Source organism: Phaethon aethereus (genome assembly GCF_964289735.1).
Source record: "Phaethon aethereus genome assembly, chromosome: 3".
Taxonomy (NCBI): Eukaryota; Metazoa; Chordata; class Aves; order Phaethontiformes; family Phaethontidae; genus Phaethon; species Phaethon aethereus.
In genome coordinates this window covers 85,237,956-85,255,386 of record NC_138576.1, presented here as the reverse complement: position 1 = coordinate 85,255,386, position 17,431 = coordinate 85,237,956, and the positions used below count along the sequence as shown (strand labels likewise).

The 17,431-nt window shown below is 41.5% G+C and overlaps 2 protein-coding genes across 2 annotated transcripts; both read left to right on the top strand.

Moving 5' to 3' along the window:
- Positions 1 to 224: 224 nt before the first annotated feature.
- RBM34 (RNA binding motif protein 34) lies at positions 225 to 8,392 on the top strand (the record flags this gene model as incomplete). Its single annotated transcript, XM_081998565.1, has 10 exons — positions 225 to 1,222; positions 1,723 to 1,865; positions 3,145 to 3,364; positions 3,946 to 4,005; positions 4,587 to 4,630; positions 5,121 to 5,204; positions 5,428 to 5,491; positions 5,576 to 5,618; positions 7,213 to 7,331; positions 8,069 to 8,392. Exons 1-10 carry the CDS (start codon positions 989 to 991, stop codon positions 8,390 to 8,392), a joined length of 1,335 nt encoding a protein of 444 aa, XP_081854691.1. The 5' UTR covers positions 225 to 988.
- A 530-nt stretch (positions 8,393 to 8,922) lies between these two features.
- TOMM20 (translocase of outer mitochondrial membrane 20) lies at positions 8,923 to 17,107 on the top strand. The gene is made up of 5 exons (XM_081997652.1): positions 8,923 to 9,408; positions 14,302 to 14,348; positions 15,052 to 15,133; positions 15,420 to 15,562; positions 16,740 to 17,107. The coding sequence occupies exons 1-5, from the start codon at positions 9,285 to 9,287 to the stop codon at positions 16,782 to 16,784; spliced, it is 441 nt and encodes a 146-aa protein (XP_081853778.1). The 5' UTR covers positions 8,923 to 9,284; the 3' UTR covers positions 16,785 to 17,107.
- Positions 17,108 to 17,431: the final 324 nt, after the last annotated feature.

The window sequence follows — 17,431 nt, the reverse complement described above, 5'->3', positions numbered from 1 at the left end:
TGCCCGGTGCTACCTGATGAGCCAGAGCACTTGCCTCTGCTGGCTCCAGAGCCACACTGGGGCAAAGAGGCATGGCTGGTTCCTCCCTTTCCTGCCCTGCAGGCTACAGCCCTCGAATGCCCTGAGAAGTACTGGGTCTCGGGTGCTTTTTGTCAGAAAAATCCCTGTGTGCTTTAGAGGCCGGCTGTGGGTCCCAGGGCTGGGTGAAACGATCCCGACAGAAACTGACTGCCCGAGTGATGCTTTGGGACAGCCTCTCTGGTGCTCTAGAAACTTCTGACTGTTGAAGCAACAACTGCCTGTGGCTCCGTGCTCATTCTATAAACCCACGGTGTTCGCAGCGTGTACCATGCCTGTTGCAGGCCAATAAGTCATAGGAATCATTTGGGTTTGGGTACTCTTTGCACCCCTTCCCCCTTTGCCTTTTCTAGTCCTTTTCCAGGCCTCTCTCAAGGTGAGCTACTATGAAGGGGGCCGCGTGAGCACCAGGAGCATGCGTTCCACCTCTGAACGCAGCATGAGGTCACCCACCCAGGCGGGTGTGTTCCTTTTGTGTCAGCCCTCCTCCGTTCAGCGTGTGGCAGCCTAGCACAGGCCAAACTTCGTGATGGTTTCCGCTTAATCTGTGCTCGAGGACAACGAGAACGTCTTGCACAGACATTAACTGGGGGCTCGGGGGGGTGTGGGGTTGGTTTTTATTGTTTGCTTGGTGGTTTTTTTTTTTTTAAACTTCACCATGGATGCGGGCTGGATCGCACTCGTGAGGACACCGTCAGGCAAAGGAAGGCGGCAGCTGCAAGAAGTACTTCCCCCAGCGCCTACGCGGGGCTAAGCGCCCCGCACGCCGCCCTTCCCGCCGCCGGCCCCGGCCCCGGTCCCTCACGGAGGGCTGCCAAGGGGATCGCCGCGCCAGCACCGTCCCCCTCAGCGACCCCGCGCGCCGGAAGTGACGCGCGCCGAGTCCATTCCCCTCACCTCGTGAGCAGCCATGGCGGCCCGCCGGCGGGGCGCGGAGGGCCCGGAGGTGGCGGAGCAGAGGTCCCTCATAGCGCCCCCGCCCCGGGGGCGAGGCGGGGCTGGCGGCGCGGCCCGGCGGGACGGCCGGGCGGAGTACGTGGTGGGGCAGGTGGCGGACAGCCTCTGGCCGGGCGGGGCGGCCGCCGCGCCACTCGCGCGCCTCTTCAGCTCCGCCGCCCCGACGGTGCTGGTGGCCGCGGCGGGGGTAAGTGCCGCCCCGCGCCCCTCCTGGCCTGCCGACGAGCCGGGATAGCGGGTGCTCAGCCCCCAGGGGCCCGGTCTCTGCCGGGGCGGCGGGTGTGGGTGGCAGCGGAGCGGTTTCTTCCTGCCTGCGCGTCCGTGCCCGCGAGGGGCCAAGTAACTGCGGTGGGCGGTTGACGGGAGGGCGGGCGGCTTACCGAAGGGCGCGGTTAGCGGGGGGTGCGTCCTCCTGGGAGCCGAGAAGTGAATCTTTGAGGTGCGAGGGCGACGGTCGCTTTTCGCGGTGTGCTGTCCCGGCGGTGATCCGCCGTGGGCTGGGAGTGCCGTGACGAGGCCGAGTGGGTGCACCCGCGAGCAGGCAGGTCTGGGTGTGGGAAGCACCACTTCTTGGAGTTGTTTGCTTCAGTTAGTGGTGCTACAAATAAATTATGGTACATAAAATAATTGTAGGGCGTTTCTGGAATTTTGTTTTTCAAGTTAATTTTTTAAAAAAATTTTTTAAAGGAAAATAAGAAAAGAAAGCATGCAAAAGAAGTGGAGAAAGTGTCAGAAGACCAGAGCTCATCTGTCATACAAGAGCCTCCTATAAAAGCAAAGAAAGTCAGAAAGAAGGAACTTTCAGAAGCAGAAAAAAAATTGGCAAACAGGTGAGCAGGTGATATGTTTTTATAATAAGATTTAAAAAACCTAACATCTAGATTAATCATAAGTTTGTGAGTTCAGTGAAACAATCAAGTTCTATTTAGACTAAGTATAAGGAAGAGATTTTTCACCATGAGGGTGGTGAGACACTGGCTCAGGTTGCCCAGGGAGGTGGTAGATGCCCCATCCCTGGAAACATTCCAGGTCAGGTTGGACAGGGCTCTGAGCAACCTGATCTAGTTAAAGATGCCCCTGCTCACTGCAGGGGGGGTTGGACCAGGTGACCTTTCAAGGTCCCTCCCAACCTAAAGATTCTATGTTTCATCTTGAACCTTGCATTTAAGAAGATTGTGAAAATTTTCTGTAATTTCCCCCAGAAGGTAGTAAACACTTCCAACTTTCTGAATTTCTAGGTCTGTGAAGTGTAGATTCCATGTTAGAGAGCTAACAGGTCTGGAGGTTTGTAGATTTAGACAAAGGGTTCTCTCTGGCACGAGAGGTGATGCTTTGTAACTGTGGCTGGCTTTATCCAGCTGAGCCACAGTCAAAGGAGCAGAGGCGGGTTCAGCAGCAGCAAGGTACCAGAGTTAGTTGTCTTTATCACGCTTGCCCTCTGCTGTGACATAGAACTACACTGTCTGTTCCCTTAAATACTCAGGGTTGAACTAAGATGCTGTCAGCATAGGCAAGAAGCTAGTCTCTGTACAATGAAATTTGGATAATGAATTTTGCCTGGTTGTAGCTTGAGGCTAACACCTAGTCCTCTCTCTGGCACTGTGTGTTGTTGCATCTTCCATGCCCATGAAAGTTGCTTGCTGTTTGAGTGTGAGTAGTGTTCCAGAGGCTTCTTCAGATCTGCTTATTCTTCATGTTCTTACAGGAAGTTTGGGTAGATCGACTTGTGAGTGTATGGATGGATCCCAAAGGATTGTTTGTTATGAGTGTCCTGAATACTGGGATGAATTAAATCTCTCTCTAGTTCTAGTATGCAAAGACGATTCCCCCCTCCCGCTTCAATTTTAGAGGATATCAAATTACTTAATTCTGAATTCTTTATTACTCCTACTAAATAGTGGATGCCACGTCCTAGGGACAGCAAATAGTTTTCCATGTTAGGGAATGGTCAGATATGTTTGTTTATGCATAATAAGCAATAATGTTTGAAATTTTATGTTGGATATAATTTAAAATAAAATATTTATCTTGGATGCTTCAATTCTTTGACCTCAAAAACTCTTATTTTTTTCCCCATCAATTATGATTTGCTTGTCTCTTTCTGATAAGAGAGAGTGCTTTGGAGCGGGCAGATGAAGAGGAAGAGCAAAAACTGTTTCAAAACAAAATGAAGCAAAAAAAGGGTGCTTCTCCTGCCGTCACCAAAAGTGTTGTTAATTCAGACACAGGCACTACTGTAAAACAACAAAAGAAAAAAAAGGTGGTTGATGAAACGGTAAACAGAAGAACTGTGTTTGTTGGAAACTTGCCTGTCAACTGTACTGTTCAGGTATGTGAGTGGATTCCATCTGCTAAAGGAAAGAAAAGAATTGCAGCAGTCTTTAGTTTGACGGGGCGTTTCCAGATGAGAAGTCACACATACTTGTGCCTAAAATTGCTTTTTGGGAAAGTAGGAAATAATGCTCGTTATCAGAAACAATTAGAGGCTATCTCTTTTGTTATACTGGAGTTAGGCTTTTTACAACGGTGGATGCAGTTTCTCTTTCTTTAGTAGAATTGAATACAAAATGACTTACAATTACAAAGCTAGAGAACGCATCTAATTCTGAATGCAGATAATACTTCATAGAATAGAAGAAGAATATGTTAGATTTATATGCATAGAATATGTTAGATTTATACTCTTCCATAGTAAGGAGTACGAATTCAGTTTTGGCAATTTGTAGAATAAGAAACTGCCACAAGAAACACAGAAACAGTTACAAAGTACTTGCATATTTTCAGTAGCACTTTACCTTGTAAAGTAAAATGAAAATAATGTAAAACCAATCTTACCAATAAATATTCAACAATAATTCTTATTACCAGGTTGCAAAAATGTATTGAATATTTGTAATATTTTCTGTTTAGATGCTGAAATCTCTTTTTAAAGAGTATGGACAAATAAAATCCATTCGGTTCCGGTCTTTGGTAGGTTATTTCCTCTAATGCTATATAATAAAATTATGTTTCTGATCTTAAATTATTCATAAGGCTTGTATCTTCATTACTTCAGAAGTGGGTTTGGGAGTGTATTTTTTTGCCATTAGAAGGCAGCTTGGAGGTCTTACCACAGAGGCACTGCAGACCTGTCTTTCCTTTCATCACATTTTACTTTTCCTGTAACAGCAGTTGATACTGTCAGAGCTATATTTTCTCTGTGAGAAGAATGCCTTTATTATTGCTTGTTTATCTAAGTTATTATTTACCTGTTTTTAAATTGTAATAGCAAAGACATTGCTTGTAAAACAAGGTACTGTGTAAAACAGTTGAAGGTAACAGTCTTGGAGCTCAAGAAACATAACAGATGAAGTCAAAGCAAGCTATCTAATTCTGAGGTCTTTCTAGATCATCTCTAGGGATAGCCACTTATGTCAGTTGCTCACTGTACTGTGGCCACATTGCTTTGAGTGGGAAGGGTGCCTGTTTTAATTCCTCTTTGTTTTCAAGAACAAATATTTGAGATAAATTGACACTAGGCCCACTTAACTAAAGCTCTTTTTATCTTAAAGGTTCCTGCAGAAGACACTTTATCCAAAAAGTTAGCAGCAATAAAGTAGGTTCCTTTTGTGAATTTCATGATTTATTTTTCAAGGCAAGAATAATTTTTAAGTGTTGGTTGTTACCTGTTTGTTTATATTAGTTTTTTTATTATTTTGTGTTTCTCACGACTTTTTTAATTACCTTTGTGTCTATATAAATTTTCTTGAGAAGTGAAAAATAATTATGTGCCCGGTATACTAGTAAGTAATCTGTTAACATAGGTTGCATTTCTTACATTTTAGGAAGGAGGAAGACACTGATAGTCTTTAATTCCTTTGGATATATTTATGAGCTGAGGAAGCTTGATCAGGATGCATATACAGGCTGTGTAAGGTGTACAGTGAGACTCCATTGGGCATAAGGGGCTAGCTCTGTGTTTAAGAGAAATGAAGTTGTTAACTGTGCACAAAACTAGAGGAGGCATAAATGTGTTTAATAAGGAGTGCTTGTGCACTGCACACCATCAGAATGATTTAACAATATGCATCTTTTTAACCTTCCAGGCATAAGGTGCACCCTAATGCGAAGTTCATTAATGCTTATGTTGTATTTAAGGAAGAATGTGACGCCATTAAGGCTCTAAAAGAGTGAGTCTTGGTTTTGTTCCTCATTCCCTGTTGAAAATGTAGACTTACAGGATGTTAAAAGATAAATTTAAACCACCTCCTCTCTTTTGCTTGAATTGGGATAAAATGTTTTTTCAAACTTAGAAGTAAATTTGCTTTTGGAATAATGCTACATGGCGACATTGTAAATTAAGTAAGACTTGTTCATTTTGTTTTTAAAACTTTCTGGTTTTGGATACAAAAGAAATGGAACAGAAATTGCTAGTGGATTTCACATCAGAGTTGACATTGCATCAAAAAACAGTTCGGTAAGTAAGATGTGTGACTAGAACCCCCCCCCTTTCCCCCCCATATCAAATAACTTACTGTCTCGTATCTCTTGTTTTCTTTAGCATGACAATAAACGATCTGTATTCTTGGGAAATCTCTCATATGGTAAGTCTAATTAATATGGATTGTTATACATCATTATTTAACATTTATGGAATGTGTTACATTAGAGGGTTTTATTTATTGATATTTAGGCTGGCATGTTTAGGTAGCTAAATATCTTTTGCTGGAATTAATTTTTTAAATAGCAGGTTTTTTTTAACTGAAACACCTACGGGGGTTATAAGTTTCTGGCAAGTTCTGCAGATTAATTGTTTCCTTTATTGTAACTAGAACTGCAAGCACTTTTAGTTCTTGGTGTTACTTGATGTTTTTTAAATAAATATGACTAAACTGCATAGGCCATAGCTTTTTAAACTGTCAAATGTGTACTGGTAGCTGTTTGTGAACTACTTCCAAGTGAATACACAGTGATGGTTTCTCATTTTGATGCTGTCTGTGAATGACTCTGTCCAGGCATCTGTTGGCAATCAGTTGTTACCCATGTGGAGGTGCTTACTGTATAGTTCAGTCAGTGCTTGATGAGTATTCAGCTGCTGCTGAGTAGGCTGGAGAGTAGATGAAGGGATCGCCATCAGGTGTGGTCCATATGATGGTATAATTGGAGTCAGGATGCTTGGGGCGAGCATCTTAAGGGTGGTATAGACATGTAAATACACAGGATGAAGGCATGCCCTGTGCCTATGGCCTGATGCAGAGCTGCCAGTAATGCTGAAACAAACAGGCTTTAGACTTCAGCCTGAAACTTGACCTGTCTGAAAATCTGGATAGGTGACAAATATAATTGTGGTGATGTTACCTATGCCTGTTGTGTAGCGCTTGCGTCAGTGCTGTACGTTCCTGTGTGCATCCTGCAGAAAAGAACTGTTTGGACATTGGCAGTGTGCTGAAAATGGCTTCAGCAGCTTGAACCTTTCTCAGAACATCTAAGTCCCATTGCTGTAATTAAACCTGTACTACTAAATTCAGTCCGTGTGTCCCTTCCGGCTTAGCACAGATATGATTATGTCTGTGTAAAGGGATTTACCATGGTATGAAGTGTACCTGTACAGAAAAGAAAATAACCTGTATTCTTGTGTTGGTACATCACACCTGTTTGCTCACATAGGCAGCAGAAAAAAGCCTTGTACATCCAGCCATTATCAAAATAATTGTGTAGCAACTGTGGCTGGACACTGTAAATTCCTTCTCCCCCATTCAGCTAAAATTCAGGGTTCAGTCAATGAGTATTAGACTTCAAGAGCTGCCAGCTCAAGCTTATTATCAGCAGCATTAATTCTTAGAAAGAGATCCTGGCATAAGAATGAGCGACAAAAATAGCATGAATCTTAATTTCTATTATGTTCAAACAAAAAATAAAATTATTTGAAAAATTTAATTCAGTCTTTGCCTTCATTCTGCTTTGTGAGTTACATTGTACTCTTCAAAGCTAGAGAATCAGTAACTGTCAAATTATAAAATAATACCAAATTATTTTTTATATAAAATAAAAAAACAAGCCCTTTATAAAGTCTGCATTGTTAACTTCTGTATGTTTGTGTACCTGACTTGACAAATATAAAACATTTGGATTTGGGCCAGGCTTCAAAAGCTGTGTGTCTGGCTGAAGAGACATCTGTGTCATTGTATTTGCCTGCAGACATCAGTGATGATGCCGTGCGAGAGCACTTTTCTGTATGTGGAGGTGTAGTAGCAGTGCGAATTGTGAGAGACAGAAAGACCGGCTTGGGTAAAGGCTTCGGCTACGTTCTCTTTGAGGTATGTGTGAATGGTGTGCTTCAGGACACTGGGAGTTCTTCAGAAACTGAATTGGGATTTGCCTTTATGGCCTTTTAAAAATTTTTAAATAATTTTTTGGATTTGTATATGACATTAAGTGGTAGCATTGTTGTGTATGTTAATAGCAGCTAGGAAGACCAGTTCTGTGGAAGCAGATACAAAGCAAACTATTTTAGGTTGTGTACAAAGAAAAGTTGTAGAACGTTGGGGTGAAAGAAATGAACTTTAAGGGAAAGACTTAAAGGAGGGACAGATGAAGTGTTCTGGTACAACTGAAGTTTTCTCCCATTTCTTAATGTGTCAAAATATGAGTGGAATTCTTCCCTGCAGCTGGCTGGCTTACTGGTTCTCTCTGTTTGCAATTCAGTACAGCTTGCTTTCTCATGGCAGTCTCCCAGCCTCATCTTCCTAAGTCTGTTTCCTGCAGCCCTATACCTTTTTTCCCCGGTTTCTCCTTCATCTCTCTTCCTCTGTCTTTCCCATCTCACATAAGCTGTTTTATAGCCCATTTTCAAGTGTTTGTGCCTCAGGGCGTGGGCTATGTGGGTGTGCTGGTGTTTTCTGAGCAGAGATGTTGTGACATTCAATACATAGGGCAGTTTGAGCGCTCTTTATTGTAAAATCTTGCTTACAAAAATTAAAGATGGGGAACTGTTTATTTGAAAGCAATCGATTGGAAGTAATGCTGCTTTTAAACGGCATGTCTGTTTTTGTAGAATACAGATGCTGTACATCTTGCGCTGAAACTCAATGAGACTGTTCTGATGGGAAGAAAGATACGAGTGAAGCGCTGTGGCGAGAAATGGAAGGCACCACAGAAAAGTCCAGGTCAGCCTCGTGCTCCTAAGGACAGAGTTGATACCACATTAAAAACCAAAACACGATCTAATGATTCATTTGTTGGTGAAAAAGCAATCCAGTTAAAGAAGAGCACCAAACCAAAAAGACTAAAAACTATTCCGAGAAATAAAGCTGGGAAAAACAAACAGTCCTCTGATAAAAATCAAACGTATAAAAGTGTTCGTCGTTATAAAGTTTGATGTACACAAGAGTGTTCTGTCATTTTTTGTTTGTAACACAGCTGTATTCATTCTTAGTCTTCACTCTGGGGCTTTTTGGCTTCTCCCACAAGGCAGTGTGCGTTACATGTCCATACCCCGCTTGCAGTGCAGATGCTGCGTGAATTTATTACTGTGCTCCAGGAATACATCATAGAGTCACTGAACGGTTTGGTTTGGAAGGGAACCCCCCTGCCGTGAGCAGGGACATCTTCAGCTAGACCAGGTTGCTCAGAGCCGTGTCCAACCTGGCCTGGAATGGTTCCACGGATGGGGCATCTACCACCTCTCTGGGCGACCTGTGCCAGGGTTTCATCACACTCATTGTGAAACATTTCTTCCTTATAGCTAGTCTAAATTTATCGTTTTTTAGTTTAAAGCCATTACCCTTTGTCCTGTTGCAACAGTCCCTGCTAAAAAGTTACATCCCCAACTGAGGTTGTGCTGCAGAGGTTAACTGAATTCTTTCTTTTGGCGTTACGTAGAATTGTTCAAAATGACTACAGAAAAAGTGGCTCGTGTGCAGACTAAGGCTGCGATGATACGTAAAATCATTACCTAGGCAGTTGGTTTGTTCCGCTTTTTTTAACTTAAGCTTTAGTTGACCAGACTTCGCTCTTGCGGGGGTTGGGGGGCAGGGCCAGGACCACCCGCGCATGCCTTTCGGGGCGGGCGGGTGGCCTCCCCGCAGGCACTGGAGGAGGCGCCCTTGCCGGCGCTGGGTGATGACGCCAGCGGAAGCGAGGCGGGGTCCTTTCTGGCTGCCCGCTCGCCCCAAGGTGCCTGCGGAGCTCGGCGCCGGCCGCGCGGCGGGAGGGAGGGAGGGGGCGGGGGGCGGCGGCGGGGCGGGACCTTCCCCTCGGCGCCGGGCACGATGATGGTGGGCAAGACCAGCGCCATCGCGGCGGGCCTTTGCGGGGCCCTTTTCATTGGCTACTGCATCTACTTCGACCGCAAGAGACGGAGCGACCCGAATTTCAAGAACCGGCTGCGGGAGCGTGAGTGTCCGGGCCGCCCCTTCCCCTCTCCGCACCTCCTCTCCCGGCGGCCTCCAACGGCTCCCTCGCGCGCCCTGCCTTCAACGGCCGCCGCCTCCCCTCCCCTCCCCCGCCTGCCCGCCTGGCCAGCGCGCGGGGGGCCGGCGGGCGGCACGTGGCGTCTCCGCAGCGCCCTCCTGCCCTCTGCCCTGGGCCCTGCGCCGGAACGGCCCTCGGCCCCCGCCGCCGCAGCCCGCGTCACCGCCGTCACCGGGCGGGGAGGGCGCGAGAGGGGCCGGGGGCCTGGGGCAGGGCCGGCGGGCGGCATTCGCTCAGGTGCGCTTGTGCCAGGCAGGCCCCGACCCCTGCGGCTGGTCCCTTCTCCTTCTCCCGTTATCTAAACCGGAGGACGGGTCTTCTTGCCGCAGCCCGTTTTCTGCAATATTTGTCCTTATTGGGTAACTCGTTTCCGCATCAGAAGCATGGCTTGGAAATAATTCACCTTCCTTTTTTTTTTTTTTTTTTTTTTACCCTACACACTCGGCCATACTGTTATCGCCACCGCATTTCCCTAGTGACGTTTATTTTTTATTTTTTTTTGCTTTCGGAAGAAGATCAGATAAAACAACGCGACCTTTTATAGTGAAGTTGTTGCTGTGGTAAGGCGAGAGCCGGTAGCAGCCGTCAGGTATTTCATCTGCTGCATTCTTAACCCTCCTGGCAGCTCTGTCGTTAGCTTCCAGGATAAGACTGAATGCTAAAGAAAACTGTTGATTAATCCAAAATGTAGAGCTCTTCTCCTGTGGCTCTTCATTATTTCACATCTTCAACATTATTTAAATATTTTAATAATTAGCGAAGGTTTTAAATGCAGCTGTAAGCGTGAGTACTCAGATTCATCCAAGATACTCAAATGAATCGTGAGAAATAAGCTGATGTTTAATGTGCTGGGTTGTTTCTATCATGGGAATGTTTAGTATTCCTTTGATAACGAATCTGAAGAAATTACCATTAAGGTAAACTTGCCGAAGTAAACATAGCATCATCAGCAGTTTCATGGATGGAAGAGTCAATAACTAAATGGGCTAAAAATGGATATTTGCCCGGTGATGTTTCAAGGTAACTTAAACGCTTTGATTCTGTCTTTTAATGGATTGAATTTGTTGAGTGACCAGTGTTGACGCTTAGCAGCATATTAATTTCACTTTCTGTGAGCTCTTCCACAGCAAATTATGTCTTTTGAATATGTTACCTTCAGGCCCTTGCTCATGCATGTAGGATCTCAGACATATACTTCTTGGGTGTCTTCCGAGTACTTTTTGCCCTGCAGTGCAAGTCATTCATTGGGAATTTTTAGTATAGTAAGCTGGTATGTGTTTGTCTTGCACAAGCAAAATCGATTTTTGGTAGTATAATCAGCCATGTTCTTTTTATGATTCTCTATGAAGTAGAGAAGATCCTGTATTACATAAGATTTTTGCAGAAGCACTGGAAATTCTTTTTGCATCCCATTGTTTTCATTATCTGAGCTTCTATCCGGTAATATTCTGAACAAACTTCAGACTTGCTCTGATTAAGAATTAACATTTTCTTGGAAAAAATCTATAGTGGTTTGATAGGGGATGGCTGCTGTCATTTGGAGGACATCACTGTATGACTTTATGATCCTTGGACGTGATACACTGGGCTGCTTTTGCTTGTAAGGCCATAATATTATAATATAAGGCTAATATTAAGGAATTTGGTTTTGTTTTTAGTACTGTAACCGATTCTTTAGTATGGATGCTTCTGTAGTGGTGCCAGTGATCTGATCATTACAGCATTTTTACTGTGGGATAGTAAGACTTGGGCTATAAAATATTTGACCAGAAAAAGTCCAATGCAGCAGCCAGTTGCAGTTCTTTAGATTAAGATACACCATTTCTCAGGCAGTAGTACGGGCATTTGATGAAAAACTTGTAGAAACCACCTTTGCAGCAGACCTTTTCCACTAACATTCTTATCATAAGATTGTTTTTCAGCCATTGTGATGCAATGTCACCAAAATTTGGGAAGGACGGGAGATCTGACATGTCAGTGGATAGATTGCCTGTCATATTTGATCAAGCACATGCTGAAAAGTGAAGAACCAATTTTTGTTTTTTTCCTTCTATCCCAATTACATTATACATCTCTTTGAGCTGTGTTAGGACCAAAGTTTACATTGCAAAGGCCCATCATAAAAATGAGGTGGCCAGAATCATGTTTCAGGAAGAAAATTTTTTATTTCCTGGGAGGCTTGAAGAACTACTGGATTTTGGTTTTCCAGATGTCTTAATCTTATTTATTTAGCAGGGTTTGTGTTTTTTTAAGGTTTTGGTGTTGTTAGTTCAGGGGCATGTCCATATTTAATCTTGGGACCAAAAGCCAGCAAAGCTGTATGGAGCTGCTTAGCTTCCACAGCTATATTTTGAGATGATAAGATTTTAGATGTGTTTACTGTTGGTGTTCTTGAATGTATAAACCAGAACTGTTCTGCATGCAGGTATAGATACTGATCTCTTCATTCAGAAACGGCCAGAATTTCTGAATGTGCTGAGCGTTGCCTCACAGCACCTTCTGCCTGGACAGCTGAGTGAGAGGAGAGCAGTAGGCAGACTTCACAGATGGGAGCTGAAGACGCAAATGGCTTTTTGGTTGTTCTGCTCCTTTGTGGGGCTGGTTGTGAACCTGCTGGGGCAACTCAGGGATTTTTGCAGCCCATGCCAGTGCATGAGGTTATCCATTGGTTCACCGTTGAAACTTACTCCCCGTGTTACAAGAGCTATGCCTGAAGGACCTGCAAGTCACGTGCAGTCTGAGCACTGCAATTCAGCTTTCTGTTTTGGATGGATGCATGTGCATTTCTGTGCTAAGATTCCTTTTATGAAAGATTGCCTTTCCCCTTTTTTAAATGTGATAATGTCTTTAGAAAAGAGGGAAATTTTTCATTTTCTTGGAGGTCCCCGAGGGAAAACAAAAATATTTGGGGGGTTTTTTAGGTGTTTTTTTTTTCTTTTTCCCCCCAAACCATTGCTTTTTGCTTGTTGTATTACAAATGTAGCTTTTGGCTGTTGTTGCAAAGATATTTTAAAACTAGTGTTGCTAATCAACATGGGAAGAATTCCGAAGTGTCCTTTGGAGCTATTTGGTTTCTGTAATTATTTTAGCTAGTGGACTTCTAAAGAGACCTGTAAAAACGTATTAAGAGGAAGAAAAATTGCAGAGTAATTAGACTTGGAACGATTCTGTAGATCAATGTTCAGTTTTAAAATCTTGGTGATTCTTCACATTCCCTTACTATTTTCAGGTTAAGGTGTATGATTTCATATGAGAGTGATCAGTGCTCAAAAGCTTTTATTAAAGAGTTACAGTTACCAGTATGCCTTTTTTTTCTTTATCTCTGAATGCTTAACCTGGTAAGTGATTTTTGGTGTAATGTTTTAGTAGGTGAAGTCATAGTTACACCAAGAAAACACAATTTTCTCCTGAAAATGCTGTACAAACGTTAAGCTGTTACTCTTTGTACTTTTCATTGAAGTTTTCACTGAATGCACTACAGTTGCAACGTGGCTTGGTTTGATAATGAAACATTTCAGATACTACTTTTTAAAATTATTTTTATTTCATCTTCAAGATTTTATGTATTAGCAAAACTGGTTTGCATAGTAGTGCAGTTTAAAGTTTTGTGCAAATTAATGATCAGAAAACTTGGAGTGAGCTAATTGAAGGCACCAATTTTCAAGAGAGAAATTCGTCTTTAATATTGGAAACAACCATAATGATAAAATTACAGTATCTTACAGTTCTGTATGACATATTTTTCTGTATATGATGTTGTAAAAGAACATACACAGGTCAATAAGTTGTAGAAATTCAGGTGCTAAGGGATAGTAAGGTGTTGTAGAAGATAGAAAGGTGATCTGTGTAGTTAGAATGTAAACTCCCTTTATGTAAAGAACACTTGATCTTGTCCATAAACTTCACATGTTACATTATCACTACTAGGAAATAGTATTCCTGAATGCCTTCACCATGTGGACAATTGCAAAATTTTAACTCATTGCCATTAACACTGCTAGTCATATTTGGAAGTATTTCCAGCTTGTAAAATTGTCTCAAAAGAAAAATCAGGGCTGTGTGGCAGCTGTTCTTTGTCAACATAGATGTTCACTGAGCAGACACTAAGGACAAATAGTAAGAGTACAGTTGTTTAATCGTAGGCTGTATTTAAAAGTTATCTTGGTGTAACTATTTCAGTTGATGAACTGACGACTTACAAAAATGATTATTCTAAGGAAATTGCCAGTATTACTGTAATTATTCTTTTGTGTATGAATAGCTGTAAATGTTTGCTTTCCTCAGATTTCAGAAATGTATGCTTTAGTATTGCTCTGGCTGTGGAATGATGACATACTGCCACCTGTTTAACTACTTTCTCAGCTGCTTTGTAGCAAAGACTTGGGAACTACGCTTCAAAGTTCCTGTTGGTTGTGTACCATATAGTTCAAAATTAGATAGCCTTAACCTGTAGGCAGTTCTTCCATGTCTTATCATTGTTAGAAATCATCCTGTGTTACTCTCATTCGCTTCCCTTCTTCATGCCTCTAGTGCATGAGGTATGCTGTGCTGCAGGCCCTGCACAATTGCCGTTTACCGTAGCCAGCAGGAGAAGAATTACCATTTTGAGTTGATATGCTACTGCCAGCCCTCATCAGACCTCTAAATGATTTCTGTTGCACAAAGTGGGTTGCAGTCTTGTGTTCAGTCTTCAATATTTGGAATATATTACCAGTTTCTTATTCTGAAAATAACTTTGATTTATTCACGGTTTTGAACTATAATAAGACTTTTTAAATCATAAATTAAACATGTAAGATGTTTTTATTCTAACAGGAAGGAAGAAACAGAAGCTTGCCAAAGAGAGAGCAGGGCTTTCAAAGGTAATACTGTGTTCAGTAATGCAATGCTATTTTGAAAGATGTTTCATTTGTATTATTTGCAAGATTTGTTTAAAAATCTGTTTTGATTCCAGCGTTACAAACACGTTTGCAAATGTGCAGTCTTTAGGTTTTTCAATGCTCACAAATAACCTATGAAAGGCTTGTTCCTTTTTTGTGTCAGATAGAGGCCTTGTACTAGAAAGTACAACATTTACTGTGTGAATTGATGGTGTTTTCCTCTTTGTAGTATGTGCAAGGACTTTTCAGACTTAAGTCATTGATGGGATACACCTATAACTGAAATGGATAGTTTTTTGCTATTAGTATTTGATTTCTCTTTCCTTATCACCAATGGGTCCTGGAAGAAAAAATATTTTTATCTTAACCAACTGTAAGAAATACAGTTTGTGATAAACATAACACATCTTAGAATTTATATTTGCTGCAAAATTGTGTTCTTAACAAACTGAGTAGAGGTATTTCAGGCTCTGTTTCTCTACAGATTTGTGATGCAATGATATGAGTCTGATTTTTCAAAAATGTTTTGTGTACATTTAACTTAGTGGTGACACTTTTTATTTCTTTTGCCAGTTTCAGTGTAACAGTACGGTGTGTGTGTGATTTCAGTTGAGAATGTTTTCTTCTGACTTGTTTATTAACTGATGTTTAAGGGCCAACTTCAGTTTTATTGTGTGTGTTACAGTTGCCTGATCTGAAAGATGCTGAAGCAGTTCAGAAGTTTTTCCTTGAGGAGATTCAGCTTGGCGAGGAACTACTAGCTCAAGGTAATAGCATATGTTTTTTGATGGGTAGGTTGTAAAATAATTTTTCTTTACCTTTGCTAGAAGATTATTTTTATATACTAAGATCTTTTGGGGAGTCAAATTCACCTAGGAAAATCTGTTTACTTAGTAGTTTCTAAGCTTCTGTATTCAGAAGATCCAGAAAGGGAGGAGGAAAGAAAAGTGTGGATTGATTCTCAGTAATTTAATCCACTGTTGATAGATTTTTAATGTAAATACGTAAAGTAGGTGGAAGAAGGTTGATTTCAAAACATGATTTGTCATACAGGTGAATATGAGAAAGGTGTTGATCATTTGACCAATGCCATTGCTGTGTGTGGACAGCCGCAGCAGCTACTACAAGTTCTACAGCAGACTCTTCCACCACCAGTGTTTCAAATGCTTCTAACTAAGCTCCCTACAATAAGCCAGGTATGTAAAACGTTCCTTGTTGTTTTGGTTTGAAAAGAATTGAACTCCTTCTCTTACTCACTACATCAGTCTTGAGTATTGTTTTTTGTAATACATTTTTTGTGTATGTTCAGTTAGATTAAAAGAAGGGGTTTTTTCCACCTGAAACATTAAGGCGTTTCATTAAAAAGTGAAACGCCTTAATGTTGCAAACATTAAAAAGTATATATGAAAAATATCATGTAGCATTAATAGCAAACAGGGTAAAACAGAAATACAAAAACTTCTGTCATGCACAGGATATGCTAAGCTCTTCTAAAGTAGAGACATCTGACTGCAGCTCTGATACTATAAACGGATCCACTGTTTCCCAAATACAAATTGGGGGATCAGAAAAGCGGTAACTTTCTTGCACTGGGTCTTGAGTTTTAGGGTTTTTTTAATTGTGTATCTACAATCTGTGTCTGTAAGTGCTATAAAAATCCATTAGAATTAGTCTGTTCCTTTTGCTAGCCTGTTGCTTCTGGGCCAGCTATAAACACAAAATGTTAACTAGCACCAGAACACATGAGGGTTTTGGAAGTTTGGGGGTTTCCCTGATGATAAAAGTGTTCATACCTCTGTGTATAAGATGCCCTCCCTTTTTAGCCTGAGTACTGTGCAGGTAACGTTGGTAATGTGCTAGCAGGTAAGTTTATTGTAGAATAAATAACATGTTTTACGTTCTTGGAAATGCAAGGATACTCCGTGATGGTGTTACCTGACATGAAGCCGAGACTCAGTGCTGTGCATCAGTTAGCTCTTTTTACAGCTCAGGCCTGGTTACGTTCCAGTTTAAGGGCCATATAGTTAGTCAAAACTCTGAAAAGTGTCAGGCACACAAGATGTAAAGGTCTGGGGAAACAATGCAGCAAAAATGTTTCCTTAGAGAACAGTGCCAATAACCACACAAAGGTCATCACTTGAGGCTGATAGTATATTATCTATCTGACTTTGGCTTTGTTAGGCATTGCACAGTATGTAATTTCTGCGGAACTGACTTCAAAAACTTATGTCAAATGGATTACCATTTTTAACATTAATCAGTTTGCTCAGTAATTACACTGCTTAGTGTTCAGTGTAAAATTACATTGCTTGATAATCAGTTGCCTACTGTCCATTTTATGTAATTGTGAATGAGTTTTTCTCCTTCTTACAGAGAATTGTAAGTGCACAGTGCTTGGCTGAAGATGATGTTGAATGAGGTCACACCACAACAGGGGGAAAAAATGTTTTCTTACCCCAGAAGATGAGCATCAGTAGGGGGATAAAGGGGCAAACATAGTAGTTAATGGACTGTGTACCACATCGGGTTCTACCAGAGTTAAAATTAACTTTGTGTAGGTGGGTTTTGCAGGATTTTATTTATTATCCCAGTGAAAAGTGTATTTTGATAAGAATTCATTTTATAAATACACTGTGTTGAGTTATCAAAGTATCACTAACTTCATTATTATTAAAATATGCAGTTGTAATGTTGTACATATAAAGACATAAAACTACGACCTATTAAAAACCCAATGCTCATTTTTGAAAAAAACAAAGTTATGGCAATAAAGATTTATCTGCACTTGTGTGTCCCTATAGTACTACTTTAAATTTCAGAACATTTGGGTGTCAGAGCAAATGATTTAAAAATGACTTAACATTAAAATTTATTTTTAATGTTACGGCTGGTCTTCCAGTGCTTTTAATTAAGTTTAAAACGTGTCATTTCCTGAGAAAATAGACATGTGATCATTTAAACTGTAACTGATCACCTTAGCAAGAAATGCAAATCTGAATGGTAATAGATGACTGGCTGCAGAAAGAATAACAAATCCATTTCTGTCAGGAATAATAACATCTAAA